General features: G+C 43.4%; 1 protein-coding gene and 1 pseudogene across 1 annotated transcript in view; one reads left to right on the top strand and one right to left on the bottom strand.

The window, feature by feature from the left end:
- Window positions 1-429: 429 nt before the first annotated feature.
- Window positions 430-2,539, top strand: LOC110522755 (MPN domain-containing protein-like; annotated as a pseudogene).
- Window positions 2,540-8,989: 6,450 nt separating this feature from the next.
- The window catches only part of LOC110521480 (endophilin-A2), a 34,565-nt gene continuing 22,280 nt past the window's right edge, over window positions 8,990-21,274 (bottom strand). Inside the window, exon 9 of the mRNA XM_021599057.3 lies at window positions 8,990-11,659. Within this exon, the coding sequence (XP_021454732.3) occupies window positions 11,466-11,659 (194 nt within the window). The 3' untranslated portion in view covers window positions 8,990-11,465. The remainder of the gene's footprint in view (window positions 11,660-21,274) is intronic.

Below are 21,274 nucleotides of genomic sequence, written 5' to 3' on the forward strand. Positions count from 1 at the left end.
CACAAATGATCAAAAGTGACAACAAATTAGCTATGTCAAACAACCTTAAATGTAACGTCCAACAGATTATTACATTTCAACATTGACAGTGATTTATGTGGGTCACTGGGTGACTTCTTGATCTCAAAGATGTCATGACCCCTATAACAAATTCAGAGGGAATCATTTGTAGAGCCTGGGGATGGAGGGCTGTCCATTTACTACCTGGTAATGCACCTGTAACTGATTATCATAATACATGTCCATACACAAATACACTATATGGCCAAAAGTATGTGGATACATGCTCATCAAACTTTTCATTCGAAAATCATGGGCGTTAATATGGAGTTGGTCCCCTTTTGCTGCTATAACAGCCTCCACTCTTCTGGGAAGGCTTTCCACCAAATATTGGAACATTGCTGTGTGGACTTGCTTCTATTCAGCCACATGATCATTAGTGAGGTCAGGGCCTGCCGTTTAGGCCTGGCTCGCTGTCGGCTTTCCAATTCATCCCAAAGGTGTTCGATGGGTTTGAGGCAGGGCTCTGTGCAGGCCAGTCAAGTTCTTTCACACCGATCTCAACAAACCACTTCTGTATGTACCTCACTACATAATGTCGCCAGCACCAGCCTAAAGTTGCATCCCTCCCTCCCTCGGGTAAAACGTTTTTAGGCGACCTGTTTAACGATGGGAAGATCTGCTGGGTGGAGACGGGGCAGACCTTCAACTCTCCCAGTGCCTGGGCCACACACTGCTAGCGCCTGGTCAACCCTGCTAAGAAGTCGGGCTGTGGGTGGGCCACAGTGCGCTACAGGGGCCAGAAACGAGTGCAGTACAAGACCAGCTGGCTGCACAAGTACCAGCCCAGCGCAGACATGGTGAGGAGGAGAAAAAGAGGGAGGTTTGTTGATACGGAAACAAAGCTCTACAGGAAAAGAGGCATCAAAAGGAAGGGATGCTGGAAGAGGGAGATTTGGAGGGAGAGAAGCACTGTAGAATACTGGCATCTCAAACCCTCCCTCGTCTTGTGATGTCAGAGCTTAGTGAGCGAGGTAGAAGATGACGCGATGGGAGATGAGGAAGAGGGAAAGACGGCATTGCCGACAGGTGACAAGAGCAGGAAGAACAAACCTGAGCTGAATGGTGAGACATTCAATCCACCAAGAATCTGGAGAAATGGCATTATGTAATTTAAACTATGTATGGTAGAGAGTGATATGAGAAAGATGTATCTAATGGGCTCCCTCTAACATATATCAGCCTTGTACCCAGGAGAGGAGACAGAGAGATAATCCCCATCAGATACTGCACTCTGGGTACCAGGAATGCAAGGTATATTTGTGCTTATCCCAGCCTGTCTCAATAATGCATATAAGGTAGCGTCAACACTTAAACACATACTGTATATCGACAGGGGTCCACACACGTTGGTGGGATTATCAGCTTTCTCAGCCATCAAGAGATTCCAGCCTTTCAATGTGCTGTATGCAGTGAGGTGGTGGGCTACCTCGGAGAACGATAGGACACTAACACACAACGTGAGTATTTCCTTTAAAAGCAGAGACAGTGAGCAATGTCAGAAGTATGACATTGCATTCCCCAGGCTCTGGCATTGCAGTAATGATCTTCAACATGTATGACCTCTGTTGTTGGGCCCTTTTGCTTGCAGTTTAAGAGCATTTCCCTGTCGCAGATAGAGATTGGGTCTTTGCTGTTGAGGAAGAGGTAAGCCAGAGTAACACTGATAATATCAGGACATGGATCAACACACGCCAATTCCACAGTATGATACAGATGTTTGTGTGAAAAACAATCAATGACCTTTCAGATCTGCCAGAATCTGTTCATGCGAAGTCTGTCAGGTAAACATCTATAACACCAACTTATCACTATTCAGCAAAGGCCCAATGACCATGGCATCCCTGTGGTGGTGGTGGTGGTGGTGGTGGGGACCTATGTACAATATAACTTCCTGACCAGTGACATCCTGAATGAGATGGTATTGTCTGTAAACTTAGTTATCATCATAGTAACCATACTTATGCAAATTCATTCAAATTGTAGACCATTGGCCATTTTGTAACTGTGTTCTTCTTACTGTATTAAATTATTGTTTCACAGATGCTGCTGGTGGACTTCTACAGGGCAGCTCCTGACCTGGTACAGTTCCATCAGTTCTGGTGTCCTGATACCACCACGATGGACAAAATCAAGGTCTGTGAAACATAAGCCATTTACAACAGGAAACTGCTATGTAACACAAGTAGCATAGATTCCACACCATGTTAATCACTTAGGGCCGGATGCTAACTTGTGATCTGCGCATGATACCCAAATTATCTCACATCTCTCATTGACATCGATACATTTGCGTGAAGTTCGAGTCATGCATGTTATCTCCAGTTAGGAATTGTCCCTCAGAGATTTCCTCCTCACTTGTTTGGTTTCGCTCTCCCTCTCTCTCCCCCAGGGCTCTCTGAGAGGCCACACACCCAAATACCAGACCTACTCTCAGATCCTGGAGCTCATCTACAACCAAGTCATCAACACACACTAAGGTGGAAGAGAAACAAGTTTGTGTATAATGCATTGATCTCAAATTAAAATCTCAAAATGACAAAATTATCTACACAGATAATAGGTTGTCATTCCTGTCCTTTGTCTGTGGTCTTACAACTGCTGCCATGGCCTCAGGCATACTGTAAGCTGAATGTGCACTGGCCTGAAGGAGGAGATGGTGACTCCAGAGTCCGGAGGGTGAGTGTACTGGTCTCCATGGCCTTTTCTGACTGTGAGGTCTGTATAACTGACAATGTTTGTACAGTATAACGTGATGATTTGTGTGCTGTGAATGTGTTCCCTAGCGTCTGCTGCCAGTGCTTGGCATCAGACTGTTGTTACAGAAGTCGACATGGAAATAAGGGTCTTCCTCTTCTCTATTACCTGTGATATATTTATTGAAACTGTGGTCTGTGACATGTGGAAGTACTGATATGAGAACAATGCCTTGAACCTGCTAAATACACAGAACAGGATGGCACACTGACATGGCAGCTCTGCTTCAAGCTCCTAAGCAACTTTGCAGCACAAGCATTTCGCTACACCCGCAATAACATCTGCTAAATATGTGTATGTTACCAGTGTGTATGTTACCAAAACAATTAGATTAAAAACACATAGTGGAACTACTTCTGTGTTTCTGTAATAGTAGTAGATTCTTGTTTTTTTGCAGTCATTAACCATGTTTCCATCTACAGTTTTATGCTAGTGAAGTCATATGAACAAAAATCACTACAGCTGTGATGGAAACAGGACGTTTTAGTACAATTTAATAAATGCAGACAAATCATTTGTTCGTTTTACATGGCGGGATCTTTTTGTGTTGGTAAAATTGATTATGCGAGAAATGGAAACGACTCTATACGCAAATATTGATATAAAAACCATCATATCGAAGTCAACTTGGAGTCACGCGATGATATGGTGTGTGGCCCTCCCACTACAACTCTGGAAACTATGCAGTTTATTAGGCTACAGATTAAATAAATTATGATGAACTTCACAGGCTGTTGAAAGTGCAAGGTGATGAGCTTTCTGCTCCTTTCCAATAAATATTGAGGGTCTTATTCTGGTGACACAATGAGCAATGCTTGATTGCCTTTTGACAAATATAAATATTTTTGCTCTTATCCATAATAATTTAATGTAGACTAGCTGTAACGGTCTGAGTGTAGTGGGTGAGGAGTCAGGCGCAGGAAGCAGAGAGTTCAGGGGAGTGCTATTTTAATGCACTGATAAACGCTGAACATAAGCCAACCCTCACAAAAACACAGGGCGTACTGAACAAACAAATGCACCAAACAGGGGGACTTAAACTGTCCAGGGAAAAACCCACAAAATGGGAAAACACAAAACCCAATAGACGTGCACACAAGTACACCAAACAGACGATCACAATAATTAATCCCACACAAGGAACCCTGCGGGCCGACTGACTAATAAAGCCTACTACCTAACTCAGAACAGGTGCACACAATCAACACATAAGGAGGGGGAGGAAATAATCAGTAGCAGCTAGTAGGCCGGCGACTACGACTGCCGAGCGCCACCCGAATGGGAAGGGGAGTGTCCTTCGGTCGGAGTCTTGACACTAGCCTACCAGCACAGCCTACCTCAGCATCCCTACTGTACTTCCCACGGCTATGGGTCCACCAGTTGATAAAACCAATATTTTTTGTTATTGAAAAGATATTTCACAACAACTTAGATGGTACAATGATTCCCTACACTATTCAGTGCTTGTTTTCTCACAAACTGAAATCGAGTGAACGGTGTAGAATTTTAGCAACCAGGAAATTACAGAGCGATTTCCACAACCTTTTTTGAGAGTTATTTAAGATACTCTTCAGGGTTTCAGACGTTTTCGGAAAATGGGCAGGGTCTGCGCTGTCTTAATTATAGGGGGAAGATTGTTCCACCATTGGGGTGCCAGGAAAGAGAAGAGATTGAACTGGGCTGAGTGGATGCTGCCCTGCCGTAGGGGTGCAAGGGCCAAGAGACCAGAGGTGGCGGAACAGAGTGCTTGGGTTGGGATGTAGGATTTGAGCATAGCCTGAAGGTAGGGAGGGGCAGTTCTTGTTGCTGCTCCGAGTGAGTAAACCACCACTGCCTGCATTATTGGCCAATGTGCAATCATTGGAAAACAAACGGGACAATCTACGATTAAGACTATCCTACCAATGGGACATTAAAAACAGTAATATATTATGTTTCACCGAGACTTGGCTGATCGACGACACGTATAATATAGAGCTGGCTGGTTTCTCCGTGTTTCGGCAGGACAGAGCAGCTACGTCTGGTAAGATGAGTGGCGGGGGTGTGTGTCTATTTGTCAGTAACTTCTGGTGCGCAATGTCTAATATTAAAGAAGTCTCACGGTATTGCTCGCCTTAGGTAGAATACCTCATAATAAGCCGTAAACCACACGATCTACCAAGAAATGTCTCATCTATATTGTTCGTAACCGTCTATTTACCACCACAAACCGATGCTGGCACCAAGACCGCACTCAACGAGCTGTATAAGACCATAAACAAACAAGACAATGCTCATCCAGAAGCGACACTCCTAGTGGCCGGGGACTTTAATGCAGGCAAACCTAAATCAGTTTTACCTCATTTCTACAAGCATGTCAAATGTGCAACCAGGGGGAAAAAAAACTCTAGACCACCTCTACTCCACACACAGAGACGCATATAATGCTCTCCCTTTCCCTCTATTTGGCAAATCTGACCATAATTATATCCTCCTGATTCCTGCTTACAAGCAAAAACTAAAGCAGAAAGTACCAGTGACTCGCTCAATACGGAAGTGGTCAGATGATGCGGATGCTACGCTACAGGACTGTTTTGCTAGCACAGACTGTAAAATGTTCTGGGATTCATCCAATGGCATTGAGGAGTATACCACCTCAGTCACCGGCTTCATCAATACGTGCATCGACTACATCGTCTCCACAGTGACCGAACGTACATTTCCCTTCCAGAAGCCATGGATTACAGGCAACATCCACAAGGAGTGGGACACTAATCCGAACGCTTATAAGAAATCCCACTATGCCCTCAGACGAACTATCAAACAGGAAATACAGGGCTAAGATTGAATCCTACTACACCGGCTCTAACGCTCGTAGGATGTGGCAGGGCTTGAAAACTATTATGGACTACAAAGGGAAACCCAGACGAGAGCTGCCCAGTGACGCAAGCCAGCCAGACAAGCTAAATGCCTTTTATGCTCGCTTCGAGGCAAGTAACACTGAAGAATGCATGAGAGCCGCAGCTGTTTTCCGGACGACTGTGTGATCACGCTCTCCATAGCCGATGTGAACATTCACAAAGCAGAAGGGGCCAGACTGATTACCAGGAAATGTACTCAAACTAAACTAAACTAAACTAAACAGTGGTAGGCCTGATCACCGACAACGATGAGACAGCCTATATGGAGGAGGTCAGAGACCTGGCAGTGTGGTGCCAGGACAACAATCTCTCTCTCAATGTGAGCAAGACAAAGGAGCTGATTGTGGACTATAGTAAAAGGAGGGTCGAACAGGCTCCCATTAACATCGACAGGACTGAAGTGGAGCAGGTCGAGAGTTTCAAGTTCCTTGGTGTCCACATCACCAACAAACTATCATGGTCCAAACACACCAAGATAGTCGTGAAGAAGGCTTGACAACACCTTTTCTCCCTCAAGAGACTGAAAAGATTTGGCATAGGTCCCCAGATCCTCAAAAAGTTCTACAGCTGCACCACCGAGAGCATCCTGACCGGTTGCATCACCGCCTGGTATAGCATCTGACCGTAAGGCGCTACAGAGGGTACTGGGCTGTACACACTACCATCACTGGGGCCAAGCTTCCTGATATCCAGGACCTACAGTGCCTTGCGAAAGTATTCGGCCCCCTTGAACTTTGCGACCTTTTGACACATTTCAGGCTTCAAACATAAAGATATGAAACTGTATTTTTTTGTGAAGAATCAACAACAAGTGGGACACAATCATGAAGTGGAACGACATTTATTGGATATTTCAAACTTTTTTAACAATTCAAAAACTGAAAAATTGGGCGTGCAAAATTATTCAGCCCCCATTAAGTTAATACTTTGTAGCGCCACCTTTTGCTGTGATTACAGCTGTAAGTCGCTTGGGGTTTGTCTCTATCAGTTTTGCACATCGAGAGACTGACATTTTTTCCCATTCCTCCTTGCAAAACAGCTCGAGCTCAGTGAGGTTGGATGGAGAGCATTTGTGAACAGCAGTTTTCAGTTCTTTCCACAGATTCTCGATTGGATTCAGGTCTGGACTTTGACTTGGCCATTCTAACACCTGGATATGTTTATTTTTTAACCATTCCATTGTAGATTTTGCTTTATGTTTTGGATCATTGTCTTGTTGGAAGACAAATCTCTGTCCCAGTCTCAGGTCTTTTGCAGACTCTATCAGGTTTTCTTCCAGAATGGTCCTGTATTTGGCTCCATCCATCTTCCCATCAATTTTAACCATCTTCCCTGTCCCTGCTGAAGAAAAGCAGGCCCAAACCATGATGCTGCCACCACCATGTTTGACAGTGGGGATGTTGTGTTCAGGGTGATGAGCTGTGTTGCTTTTACGCCAAACATAACGTTTTGCATTGTTGCCAAAAAGTTCAATTTTGGTTTCATCTGACCAGAGCACCTTCATCCACATGTTTAGTGTGTCTCCCAGGTGGCTTGTGGCAAACTTTAACCAACACTTTTTATGGATATCTTTAAGAAATGGCTTTCTTCTTGCCACTCTTCCATAAAGGCCAGATTTGTGCAATATATGACTGATTGTTGTCCTATGGACAGAGTCTCCCACCTCAGCTGTAGATCTCTGCAGTTCATCCAGAGTGATCATGGGCCTCTTGGCTGCATCTCTGATCAGTCTTCTCCTTGTATGAGCTGAAAGTTTAGAGGGACGGCCAGGTCTTGGTAGATTTGCAGTGGTCTGATACTCCTTCCATTTCAATATTATCGCTTGCACAGTGCTCCTTGGGATGTTTAAAGCTTGGGAAATCTTTTTGTATCCAAATCCGGCTTTAAACTTCTTCACAACAGTATCTCGGACCTGCCTGGTGTGTTCCTTGTTCTTCATGATGCTCTCTGCGCTTTTAACGGACCTCTGAGACTATCACAGTGCAGGTGCATTTATACAGAGACTTGATTACACACAGGTGGATTGTATTTATCATCATTAGTCATTTAGGTCAACATTGGATCATTCAGATCCTCACTGAACTTCTGGAGAGAGTTTGCTGCACTGAAAGTAAAGGGGCTGAATAATTTTGCACGGCCAATTTTTCAGTTTTTGATTTGTTAAAAAAAGTTTGAAATATCCAATAAATGTCGTTCCACTTCATGATTGTGTCCCACTTGTTGTTGATTCTTCACAAACAGTTTTATATCTTTATGTTTGAAGCCTGAAATGAGGAAAAAGGTTGCAAAGTTCAAGGGGGCCGGATACTTTCGCAAGGCACTGTATATACTAGTGGTGTCAGAGGAAGGCCCAAAAAATGGCCAGACTCCAGTCACCCATGTCATAGACTGTTCTCTCTGCTACTGCACAGCAAGCAGTACCAGAGTGTCTAAGACTGCTGAACAACTAATCAAATGGCCACCCGGACTATTTACATTGACCCCCTGTACTACCTGTTCACCCACTACTGCGTGGCCAAGCTCGACAACAACACCATCATTACGTTTGCTGACGACACCAGTGTTTTTACACTGCTGCTACTTGCTGTTTATTATCTGTTCATAGTCACTTTACAAATGACCTCGACTAACCTGTACCCCCGCACATTGACTCGGTACCGGTACCCCCTGTATATAGCCTCGTTATTGTTATGTATATTTCGTTACTTTTTGATTGATTCAATTTTTTTACTTTAGTTTATTTAGTAAATATTTAACTATTTATTGAACTGCATTGTTAGTTAAGGGCTTGTAAGTAAGCATTTCACGGTAAGGTTTATGCTGATTTTAAAATATTTGCATGAAAATCTGTCGCCAATTGAATGGAAACCTAGCTATAGACAGAATTAATTGCACACCATTTACAATCATAGAATATCAAAAGTAAAATCCTGATCTAGCACAATATTTGTAATAAAATACAATGTTAAAATATGCAATATATACACGAGACAATATATTGCATATTTTAACATTCTATTTGATAAAACATTGAATTTTACTGTCTGCTCACTGTTAGTGTTGATGGTGCTTTGGAAAGAACTACACTGCCACCTTTTGTCCCACCAACCCACTGAACATTTCCATCAAAAACACACAAAAAAAATATCATTTGTGTAGATTCCACCTCCTCACATGCATTAACATTTTTGGCAATTAAGCAGTAATAATTTATTTACACTTATGATCAAAACATTATTTTCAAAAACAGTCCATACACAGTACAAAAATGCTTGGGTGACATTTATTTATTCAAAGTCGGTAGAAGGCAGAAAACAAGAAAAAGCAAGTACAAATATGTTTTTATAATACATGACAATATATTGCAGTTAAATTTGACATACCATACAATGACATACCAAAAGTAAAAAGAAAACAAAGTAAAATACATACATTTACAAGGTATTCGGTAGACCTACATGCAAAGATTAATGTAAAAAAAAAAAATGGTGAATGTTTTGTATGTAAAAAGTAATACCATTGTGTGCCAGAATTATCTTTTTCAGTTCAAGTGATAATTCTGGTTCTCCAACGGATTAGACAGAAATTACCCTTTTTAAAAAGTGTAGTGTGTCACAAAAGCATGTGTACACATGCACAACTGTCTGTACACAGCAAAGTGCCAAGGCTGGAAATGAACAGAACCCTTACTACAGAAATTCATGACCATAGTAAGTAGCTTGGTTATTTCGGTTGGTTGTATTAGTTTTTTCCTAATTTCTTTCCCAAAGGCACTGAAGCACCCCTAACTATAAATTATGTTTGTTTGTTTTGGACTCTTATTGGTGTGTGATCCAGTCAGCACCAGGTTGCTCTGTATCAGTCCACCACTGCACTCTGTCATTGAAATGAACAGAACTCAGGCCTGTAAACGTATGGGAGAGCTCTAACACCAGAGAGGAGGTGATGTGAGAGACAGCGCAGAGTGGTGGATGGAGGGAGCAGGCTGGAAGAGAGAATAGTAGCTAAAGTTAGCCTGGACCTCAACACAGAGGGGAGAGAAATATGTGAATGAAAAAGTGCACTGCAGCATGTGTGACTCAATCATATCCACAACTATCAATCATGGAGGGTCTTTAAGCTCTGACAGTATGCATCTTGGTAGCAGGGGCTTTTCCTAACAGAACCATCATCACAAATAAAATAACCATATATTATTATTCAGTTTCCCAGTCATTTCCTCATTCAGTATTTACTATATTTGACACCGTACGCAGTCCTGTCCAGCAGCACACACCAACCCCTCCTCCTACGAGACCCGGGGAGAAGTGTGATAACCAACGAAGAAGTAAATAATACTTAATACAGACATGAATGAATGAGATTTCCTGATCCTAAAGAACTTCACAGTCTCACACACGCATCTGAAAAGAGTCCCACGTTTATGTGCACTATGTGGGAGACAGACGGAGACACTGCCAGCAGCGTTGTTGTCTATGGATGTACAAGCTGAGGTTCTAAGGACAAGCTGAACAGACAGGCACTATGATGACACACCTAAAACCCCCACCTCACCAGATCACATATGGTTCACACACCATGTACTCTATTTGGCATTTTTAGCTGTGTTTCCTCTATTGAACAGATGGACAGACAGGAAAACTAAAAACACACAGGCCCCGAATGTTGCTAACGTCATGAAATGTCCAGTAGCCCCTGGGGAAAATGTTTTCTTATAAATGTTAACTAGACCCAAAATCAAACAGTTTTCTCCTCAGGGGCTTCAGTCTATGACGGTCTGGGTTTGAACATCCTTTCAGTAGAGGCCTCCAACTACACATTACTTATACAGTCCCTCACACATACATCAACAATCTCAAGGTGCAATTGAACCGTTTAGCTGTACATTAAAAAAACAATAAAAGAGACTTAGACCAAAACAAATCAAATGCAGACCATAGCAAAACTAAACAATGTCTGAGGCCCTTCATGCTCTCCTGTGGCTCAGGCATACAGAAGGTACATCGTTTTGTAAATCAACTGTTTGTAAATGGATCATTAGTACAAGGCATTGCTGTAGTTGTTTACTGAGGAGGATGGTTGTGTTAGCCTGGCCAGCAGGGGGCTTCAAGATATGTAGTCCAGTTAAAAGCCACTATTTGCAAGGCTGTGCAGTTGCAGTGTCCGACATACTTGCCTTGTAAATAAGGCGAATACTCAGCAGAGTCCATACTAAAATGTGGGACTTGGAGAAATGAGGGATGTGTGAAATACATTTTTTGTTTTGAAACTATGAAAAATAAAAAGACAAGGCTTTACAAGTGGTATAGTTTACAGTCAGAACCAGCTAACTGCAGATGTTAATGTCTTCTGCTGCTTACAGGTACGGAACTTTACATTCAATAAGAAATTGTTACCATTTAAATTTTGATACATTTAATTTGAAACTTCTATTTTCTGTAGAGATATCTGTGGTTGACAGAAAACGTTACTTTAAAATGTTAGTCTGGTTGAGTCAGGTTCTTCATGTCTGAATGTCAGTCTTCCGTATTCGCTTGTAGGGCAGGGGGATCATATTCAAATCTCTTTTTATTTGAACTGGAATGTGAGAAGCCATCATTTTCCACCTTCAAATGTGAAGATGAAACCGTGCCAAAGAGTACAGGTACGTCTGTGATGATGGTGAAGATGAGGACGAAGACTCTAGGATCTTTCCCACAGATTCAACTGGCTCCTCATTCCCTCTCTCACGTACTCTTAAGGCACTCTTTAGTTTGTCAGGGGGACCACAATCTCCACGTAGTTGAGAGGGAAAAATCCTGATTGGCCGTGCAGCATGCCTTCGTACCAGTTCTCATCGATCTGATTGGTCAGGGTGATGATATCGCCCTCCTTGAAGCCCAGCTCTCCCTCATTCTCCGGGTCAAAGTCATACAGGGCCTTACAGCATGGCTGTTCTGAAACTGAATGACAGAAAGAGGAGAAAGGAGGAGAGAGAGGGATGGAAAACAGAGAGAGAAGGTTGAAAAAGTGTACATCATACCAGACAGTGATAGACTAATCCCATCTCTCTCTGTCTATACATCCCACCCTCCTTCTGCTGGCTAACAGAGCTGGACTGTCTGATTATGGTTTTAGGTTTTCACATAACATGGTTTGTTAGCTTATGGTTCACACTGTAGTTGAAGTATTAGTAGGTGTGGCTGGGTTGTGAAATGAACACACTGCAGGCCCAGACAGTGTGAGGAGTGACAGTGCTAGAAAGATGACCTGGCACCCCATACAGCCCTGTGTTGTTCTGGTCAACGAATTAATTTAACAGAGTAACATCTCAAAACAGTTATTTGAATATCCTAAAAATGTAAGGTAGTCCAAGGATTCATGAGAAAAATAATATCATTAGCCTAATGAAAAATCTAATGACAGTTGAAGCTTATTAAGAAAGAAATGATCCATGCAGGCTGGGAAAATCCTTCCATGCGAGGTTGAAAACAAAATGGCCAATAACCCATCCTCTTACTAGGCCTATCAGAAAAACTTAAGGACAAAACATATACGTAACTATGAACAGTAGCTTATTTCCAAAATATTCTAGCCTACAGTGTTGTCCTAAAATTGTTGTGGATTTCAAAATAATAAGAATGAAAGTTCATAGCTTAAGCCTAGGCTATTCTCCACCCACTTTATGAGAAATCTAACAATCAATATTATTTATTGTTCTATTATTTCACGAGGCAAATAAAGCAATTATTAAGCACTTCTGAAGACGGCAGACTGCTTCTACCCAGCTCATGATGTAGGACTATAACCTCTCTCACTACGGTAAGACAGCCTGTTCCTCATCCTTCAGTCACTGTTCCATCATGTGTGCGTCACAGAGAGACACGCTAACCTGCTCCTCCACCAGAAAGTAATATCAGAAAAGATGAATCATTTCCGCCACCTCTGCCCAAGCTGTCAACATCTTTTGTCATGACTTGTGCTTTCACTTCTAATTAACTTTTTTTTTTGGGGTGGGGGGGGGGGGGGGCAATAGGGACATTCATCATTTAGCACAATGTTTTATGGGTACATACATTGCCTTCAGAATGTACTCACACCCTTTGACATTTTCCGCATTTTGTGTTACGTCCTGAATTTAAAATGGATTAAATGTAGATGTTTTTGTCACGGGCCTACACACAATACCTCATAAATGTCAATGTGGACTTAAGCTTTTTATTTGTATTACATTTTTTTATAAAACATTTAAAGCTGAAATGTTCAGGAGTAAAAATGCGCTTGTTGCTTAACAAGTCAGATATGTTGCATGGACTCACTTTGTTTGCAAAATTGTGTTTAACATGATTTTTTAATGACAACGTAATCTCTGTACCCCACAGATGAATTCATCTGTTAGCAGGACAATAGCTTAAAACACAAGGCCAAATCTACACTGGGGTTGCTTAGCAAGACAGTCAATGTTCCTGAGTGGCTGAGTTGCAGTTTTGACTTAAATCTGCTTGAAAATCTATGGCAAGACCTGAAAATGGTTGTCTAGCAATGATCAACAACCAGAGCTTGAAGAATTTTGAATTTAATAAAAATGGGCAAATCTTGCACAATCAAGGCGTGGAAAGCTCTTAGAGACCCAGAAAGACTCACAGCTGTAATCACCGTCAAAAGGTGATTCTAACACATATTGACTCAGGGCTGTGAATACTTATGTAAATGAGATATTTCTGTATTTCATTTTTTATACATTTGCAAAAATCACACCAAAAAAATCATGTTTTCACGTTGTCATTATGGGGTACTATTGTGTGTAGATCGGTGAGAGAAAAAAAAAGTCACAGGGTATGAATACTTCCTGAAGGCACTGTACATGGGCTCCGATATGATACAGGAAGGACACGTTTCATTCTGAACAAAAATGTCTGGTGGACATTCCTGCAGTCAGCATGCCAATTGTACACTCCCTCAAAACTTGAGACATCTGTGGCATTGTGTTGTGTGACGAAACTGCACATTTTAGAGTGGCCTTTTCTTGTCCCCAGCACAAGGTGCTGCTTAATCAGCTTCTTGATATGCCACAGCTGTCAGATGGATGGATTATCTTGACAAAGGAGAAATGCTCACTAACAGGGATGTAAACAAAATTGTGCACAAAAGTTGATGTTTTTTTTGTACCTATGGAAAGATTCTGGGATCTTTTATTTCAGCTCATGAAACATGGGACCAACTGTATGTAAGCCAGATGAGAGTTGTGTTGCCGGTAGCTTACTTTTATTCCGGTAAAACACCATTTTCAACAGCGCATAGATGTCAATAACCTAGCGAATTACATAGGTTGTCGCTCAACTAATTAAGCCTAATATCACGGAAGCCATTTTAGCATTTGAATGCTGAAGGTGCTGCGCAGATGTGCAAGATCAGGAACACCTACCTTGCGTTGGTCAGAGAGCAGTTTGAGAAGGCTACTGATATTTGCCTGGAGTTGTTCGGCACACATGCAAAATGAGATCAATGACAGTTACATGCAGTTCGACACTGAAAGAGAGGACGCATAATGTTCGTATAAGTTTTCTGACCGATACATGCTACATACATGCTACATACATACATGCTACATGCTACATTACTGTGCAGCCGTATTCATTGATCTGGCCAAGGCTTTCGACTCTGTCAATCACCACATCCTCATCGGCAGACTCGACAGCCTTGGTGTACTCAAATGATTGCCTCGCCTGGTTCACCAACTACTTCTCTGATAGAGTTCAGTGTGTCAAATCGGAGGGTCTGCTGTCCGGACCTCTGGCAGTCTCTATGGGGGTGCCACAGGGTTCAATTCTTGGACCGACTCTCTTCTCTGTATACATCAATGAGGTCGCTCTTGCTGCTGGTGAGTCTCTGATCCACCTCTACGCAGACGACACCATTCTGTATACTTCTGGCCCTTCTTTGGACACTGTGTTAACAACCCTCTAGGCAAGCTTCAATGCCATACAACTCTCCTTCCGTGGCCTCCAATTGCTCTTAAATACAAGTAAAACTAAATGCATGCTCTTCAACCGATCGCTACCTGTACCTACCCGCCTGTCCAACATTACTACTCTGGACGGCTCTGACTTAGAGTACGTGGACAACTACAAATACTTAGGTGTCTGGTTAGACTGTAAACTCTCCTTCCAGACCCATATCAAACATCTCCAATCCAAAGTTAAATCTAGAATTGGCTTCCTATTTCGCAACAAAGCATCCTTCACTCATGCTGCCAAACATACCCTTGTAAAACTGACCATCCTACCAATCCTCGACTTTGGCGATGTCATTTACAAAATAGCCTCCAATACCCTACTCAACAAATTGGATGCAGTCTATCACAGTGCAATCCGTTTTGTCACCAAAGCCCCATATACTACCCACCATTGCGACCTGTACGCTCTCGTTGGCTGGCCCTCGCTTCATACTCATCGCCAAACCCACTGGCTCCATGTCATCTACAAGACCCTGCTAGGTAAAGTCCCCCCTTATCTCAGCTCGCTGGTCACCATTGCATCTCCCACCTGCAGCACACGCTCCAGCAGGTATATCTCTCTAGTCACCCCCAAAACCAATTCTTTCTTTGGCCGCCTCTCCTTCCAGTTCTCTGCTGCCAATGACTGGAACGAACTACAAAAATCTCTGAAACTGGAAACACTTATCTCCCTCACTAGCTTTAAGCACCAACTGTCAGAGCAGCTCACAGATTACTGCACCTGTACATAGTCCACCTATAATTTAGCCCAAACAACTACCTCTTTCCCTACTGTATTTAATTTATTTATTTATTTTGCTCCTTTGTACCCCATTATTTTTATTTCTACTTTGCACATTCTCCCATTGCAAATCTACCATTCCAGTGTTTTACTTGCTATATTGTATTTACTTTGCCACCATGGCCTTTTTGCCTTTTACCTCCCTTATCTCACCTCATTTGCTCACATCGTATATAGACTTGTTTATACTGTATTATTGACTGTATGTTTGTTTTACTCCATGTGTAACTCTGTGTCGTTGTGTGTCGAACTGCTTTGCTTTATCTTGGCCAGGTCGCAATTGTAAATGAGAACTTGTTCTCAACTTGCCTACCTGGTTAAATAAAGGTGAAATAAAAATAAAATAAAATAAAAATTTGGATTGGTTTGGGGTCTGTGGGATGATGCACTCGGGGACCGATGCGGATTGGTGAATCATTACATCTCTAGTGCTAAATGCTCTGCAGTTGTGCATTTGGTTTGCAAACGTAGTAGTTATCTAGCTGGTTAGCTAGCTTTCAAAATCAAGCTTCTCTTGGTAACAGCAGATAATCCCCTACTGAGTATCATAGCGTTTTTTTAGCTACTTGTATAACTTTGAGCTGGGATGTCTGTCCTGCAAATAGTTTGTGTCAGAGACATATATGCATTAGCATTTAGCTAGCATTCGCCATGGGATTCTACATGTACAGGTTAGCATTGCTAACCTTCGGATTACAGAGGCTCAGTGGGGTTTGAAAATAGCGCCAATTGTGTTCAGTGGCAAAATCCGAGGGTGGTACAAGTTTAGTTTAAAGGTATGACAATCTGGATACACCCCATGCCTAGTACATAATCACGATAGGACAAAGGTTGACATCGCCCAACCCTAGAACACAGTGGCTAGGACTGGAGGGGCACAGGAAGTCCATATCTTACTCATAGGATGGATCAGAGAGCCTGTCAGTCTCAAAACACACAAATAAACACGCAAAAGTAGTGAAACCACACACTGATGGCTGTCACAATCCCAGTGACAGTGTTTTGCATCATCTCTGTGAGACCAACCCTTCTGAAGTTCTTCTGACCCTGCCCCCTCACTCACTCACTCCCCTTCTGACCCTGCCCTATTCCCTCGTGCCATCCCCCTCTGACCCTGCACTGCTCCCTCTCACCATCCCTCCATCTCACTCTGACCCTGCTCCCTCTCTCCATCCATCTCCCTCTAAGCTCAGGCAGCTCATGGCCATGGCTCTAACACCAGGCATTTTTGTCTCAAAAACTGTCCTCTTTGTACCAGCTTACCCCACAGGCAGTTGGCACAGAGCACGACACACTGGATATGGGGAGGGATTCATCACTGTCTATGGGAGAATCACTTTTATTGTGGAACACAACACATCCCCTACCCATCAATCTAGGAGACATTCGGAGACACACTAACCCAAAGATGTATCATCTACAGGGTTTTTTTATGGATCAAAATGGTGCTTAGGTGGTGGGGGTGTGGTCATGGGCGTGGCCAATGGTCACCAACCTACATTTTTTTAGAGGCCCTCCTGTTGGCGGCAGTGACGAATTAGGTTGTTTTAAAGCATCTTTCCCTCGATCCTGACTAGTCTCCCAGTCCCTGCCGCTGAAAAACATCTCCACTGCATGATTCGGCCACCACCATGCTTCACCGTAGCGATGGTGTCAAGTTTCCTCCAGACGTGACACTTGTCATTTAGGCCAAAAAGTTCAATCTTGGTTTCATCAGACCAGAGAATCTTGTTGTCCATGGTCTGAGAGTTCTTTAGGTGCCTTTTGGCAAACTCCAAGCAGGTTGTCATGTGCCTTTTACTGGGGAGTGGCTTCTGTCTAGCCAGTCTACAATAAAGGTCTAATTGGTGGAGTGTTGCAGAGATGGTTGTCCTTCTGGAAGGTTCTCCCATCTCCACAGAGGAACTCTGGAGCTCTGTCAGAGTGACCATTGGGTTCTTGATCACCTCCCTGGCCAAGGCCCTTCTCCCCCGATTGCTCAGTTTGGCAGGGCGGCCAGCTCTAGGAATATTCTTGGTGGTACCAAACATATTCCATTTAAGAATAATGGAGGCCACTGTGTTCTTGGGGACCTTTAATGCTGCAGAAATGTCTTGGTACCCTTCCCCAGATGTGTGCCTCAACCTCATGGCTTGGTTTTTGCTCTGACGTGCACTATCAACTGTAAGACCTTATATTGACAGGTGTGTGGCTTTCCAAATCATGTCCAATTAATTGTTTTACCACAGTTATAGTTGTAGGAATAGCTCAATTTCAAGTCTCCTTGCAAAAGGTCTGAATACTTATATAAAAGGTATCGTTTTAAACATTTTAATACATCTGCTAAAATGTTTAAAAACCTGTTTTTGTTTTGTCATTATATGGTATTGCATGTAGATTGATGAGGGGGAAAAAACTATTTAATACATTTTAGTATAAGGCCGTAACATAACAAAATGTGGAAAAAGTAAAAAAGGTCTGAATACTTTCCAAAGGCACTGTATGTATGTATGTATGTATGTATGTATGTATGTATGTATGTATGTATGTATGTGAGACAAAGTAGAATCTCAATTCAACGGCTCAGACACAAGAGGCATGTGGCAGGGTCTACAGTCAATCACGGACTACAGGAAGAAATCCAGCCCAGTCACGGACCAGGATGTCCTGCTCCCAGGCAGACTAAATAACTTTTTTGCCCGCTTTGAGGACAATACAGTGCCACTGACACGGCCTGCAACGAAAACATGCGGTCTCTCCTTCACTGCAGCCGAGGTGAGTAAGACATTTAAACGTGTTAACCCTCGCAAGGCTGCAGGCCCAGACGGCATCCCCAGCCGCGCCCTCAGAGCATGCGCAGACCAGCTGGCCAGTGTGTTTACGGACATATTCAATCAATCCCTATACCAGTCTGCTGTTCCCACATGCTTCAAGAGGGCCACCATTGTTCCTGTTCCCAAGAAAGCTAAGGTAACTGAGCTAAACGACTACCGCCCCGTCACTTCCGTCATCATGAAGTGCTTTGAGAGACTAGTCAAGGACCATATCACCTCCACCCTACCTGACACCCTAGACCCACTCCAATTTGCTTACCGCCCAAATAGGTCCACAGACGATGCAATCTCAACCACACTGCCCTAACCCATCTGGACAAGAGGAATACCTATGTGAGAATGCTGTTCATTGACTACAGCTCGGCATTCAACACCATAGTACCCTCCAAGCTCGTCATCAAGCTCGAGACCCTTGGTTCTCGACCCCGCCCTGTGCAACTGGGTACTGGACTTCCTGACGGGCCACCCCCAGGTGGTGAGGGTAGGCAACAACATCTCCTCCCCGCTGATCCTCAACACTGGGGCCCCACAAGGGTGCGTTCTGAGCCCTCTCCTGTACTCCCTGTTCACCCACGACTGCGTGGCCAAGCACGCCTCCAACTCAATCATCGTTTGCGGACGACACAACAGTGGTAGGCTTGATTACCAACAACGACGAGACGGCCTACAGGGAGGAGGTGAGGGCCCTCGGAGTGTGGTGTCAGGAAAATAACCTCACACTCAACGTCAACAAAACTAAGGAGATGATTGTGGACTTCAGGAAACAGCAGAGGGAACACCCCCCTATCCACATCGATGGAACGGTAGTGGAGAGGGTAGCAAGTTTTAAGTTCCTCGGCATACACATCACAGACAAACTGAATTGGTCCACTCACACAGACAGCATTGTGAAGAAGGCGCAGCAGCGCCTCTTCAACCTCAGGAGGCTGAAGAAATTTGGCTTGTCACCAAAAGCACTCACAAACTTCTACAGATGCACAATCGAGAGCATCCTGGCGGGCTGTATCACCGCCTGGTACGGCAACTGCTCCGCCCACAACCGTAAGGCTCTCCAGAGGGTAGTGAGGTCTGCACAACGCATCACCGGGGGCAAACTACCTGCCCTCCAGGACACCTACACCACCCGATGTCACAGGAAGGCCATAAAGATCATCAAGGACATCAACCACCCGAGCCACTGCCTGTTCACCCCGCTATCATCCAGAAGGCGAGGTCAGTACAGGTGCATCAAAGCTGGGACCGAGAGACAGCTTCTATCTCAAGGCCATCAGACTGTTAAACAGCCACCACTAACATTGAGTGGCTGCTGCCAACACACTGACACTGACTCAACTCCAGCCACTTTAATAATGGGAATTGATGGGAAATGATGTAAATATATCATTAGCCACTTTAAACAATGCTACCTTATATAATGTTACTTACCCTACATTATTCATCTCATATGCATACGTATATACTGTACTCTATACCATCGACTGTATCCTTATGTAATACACGTATCACTAACCACTTTAACTATGCCACTTTGTTTACATACTCATCTCATATGTATATACTGTACTCAATACCATCTACTGTATCTTGCCTATGCTGCTCTGTACCATCACTCATTCATATATCCTTATGTACATATTCTTTATCCCCTTACACTGTGTACAAGACAGTAGTTTTGGAATTGTTAGTTAGATTACTTGTTGGTTATTACTGCATTGTCGGAACTAGAAGCACAAGCATTTCGCTACACTCGCATTAACATCTGCTAACCATGTGTATGTGACAAATAAAATTTGATTTTATTTGATGTGTGTGTGTGTGTGTGTGTGTGTGTGTGTGTGTGTGTGTGTGTGTGTGTGTGTGTACGTACAGTGGGGCAAAAAAAGTATTTAGTCAGCCACAAATTGTAGGATTTTTAATGAATTTATTTTCAAATTATGGTGGAAAATAAGTATTTGGTCACCTACAAACAAGCAAGATTTCTGGCTCTCACTGACCTGACTTCTTCTTTAAGAGGACTTCTTCTCTGTCCTCCACTTGTTACCTGTATTAATGGCACCTGTTTGAACTTGTTATCAGTATAAAAGACACCTGTCCACAACCTCAAACAGTCACACTCCAAACTCCACTATGGCCAAGACCAAAGAGCTGTCAAAGGAAACCAGGAACAAAATTGTAGACGTGCACCAGGCTGGGAAGACTGAATCTACAATAGGTAAGCAGCTTGGTTTGAAGAAATCAACTGTGGGAGCAATTATTAGGAAATGGAAGACATACAAGACCACTGATAATCTCCCTCGATCTGGGGCTCCACGCAAGATCTCACCCCGTGGGGTCAAAATGATCACAAGAACGGTGAGCAAAAATCCCAGAACCACACGGGGGGACCTAGTGAATGACCTGCAGAGAGCTGGGACCAAAGTAACAAAGCCTACCATCAGTAACACACTACGCCGCCAGGGACTCAAATCCTGCAAACCATCTCAATTGGGTTGAGGTCGGGTGATTGTGGAGGCCAGGTCATCGAATGCAGCACTCCATCATCACTCTCCTTCTTGGTCAAATAGCCCTTACACAGCCTGGAGGTCATTATTGTGTTGAAAAACAAATTATAATCCCACATACCACCCTGCATCCCACTGCTGGCTTGCTTCTGAAGGGTTGGTCCCTGGATGGGAGACCAGATGCTGCTGAGGGCCAGTAGGAGGCACCCTTTCCTCTGGTAAAAAATAAACAAATATCCCAATGCCACAGGGCAGTGATTGGGGACATTGCCCTGTGTAGGGTGCAGTCTTTCGGGTGGGACGTTAAACGGGTGTCCTGACTATCTGTGGTCACTAAAAATTTCATGGCACATATCGTAAGAGTAGGGGTGTTAAACACGGTGTCCTGGAAAATTTCCAATCTGGCCCTCAAACTATCTCGGTCACCTAATCATCCCCAGCTTACAATTTGCTCATTCATCCCCTCT

Source organism: Oncorhynchus mykiss, chromosome 4 (assembly GCF_057628025.1).
Source record: "Oncorhynchus mykiss isolate SJ-2025 chromosome 4, ASM5762802v1, whole genome shotgun sequence".
NCBI classification, from domain to species: Eukaryota; Metazoa; Chordata; class Actinopteri; order Salmoniformes; family Salmonidae; genus Oncorhynchus; species Oncorhynchus mykiss.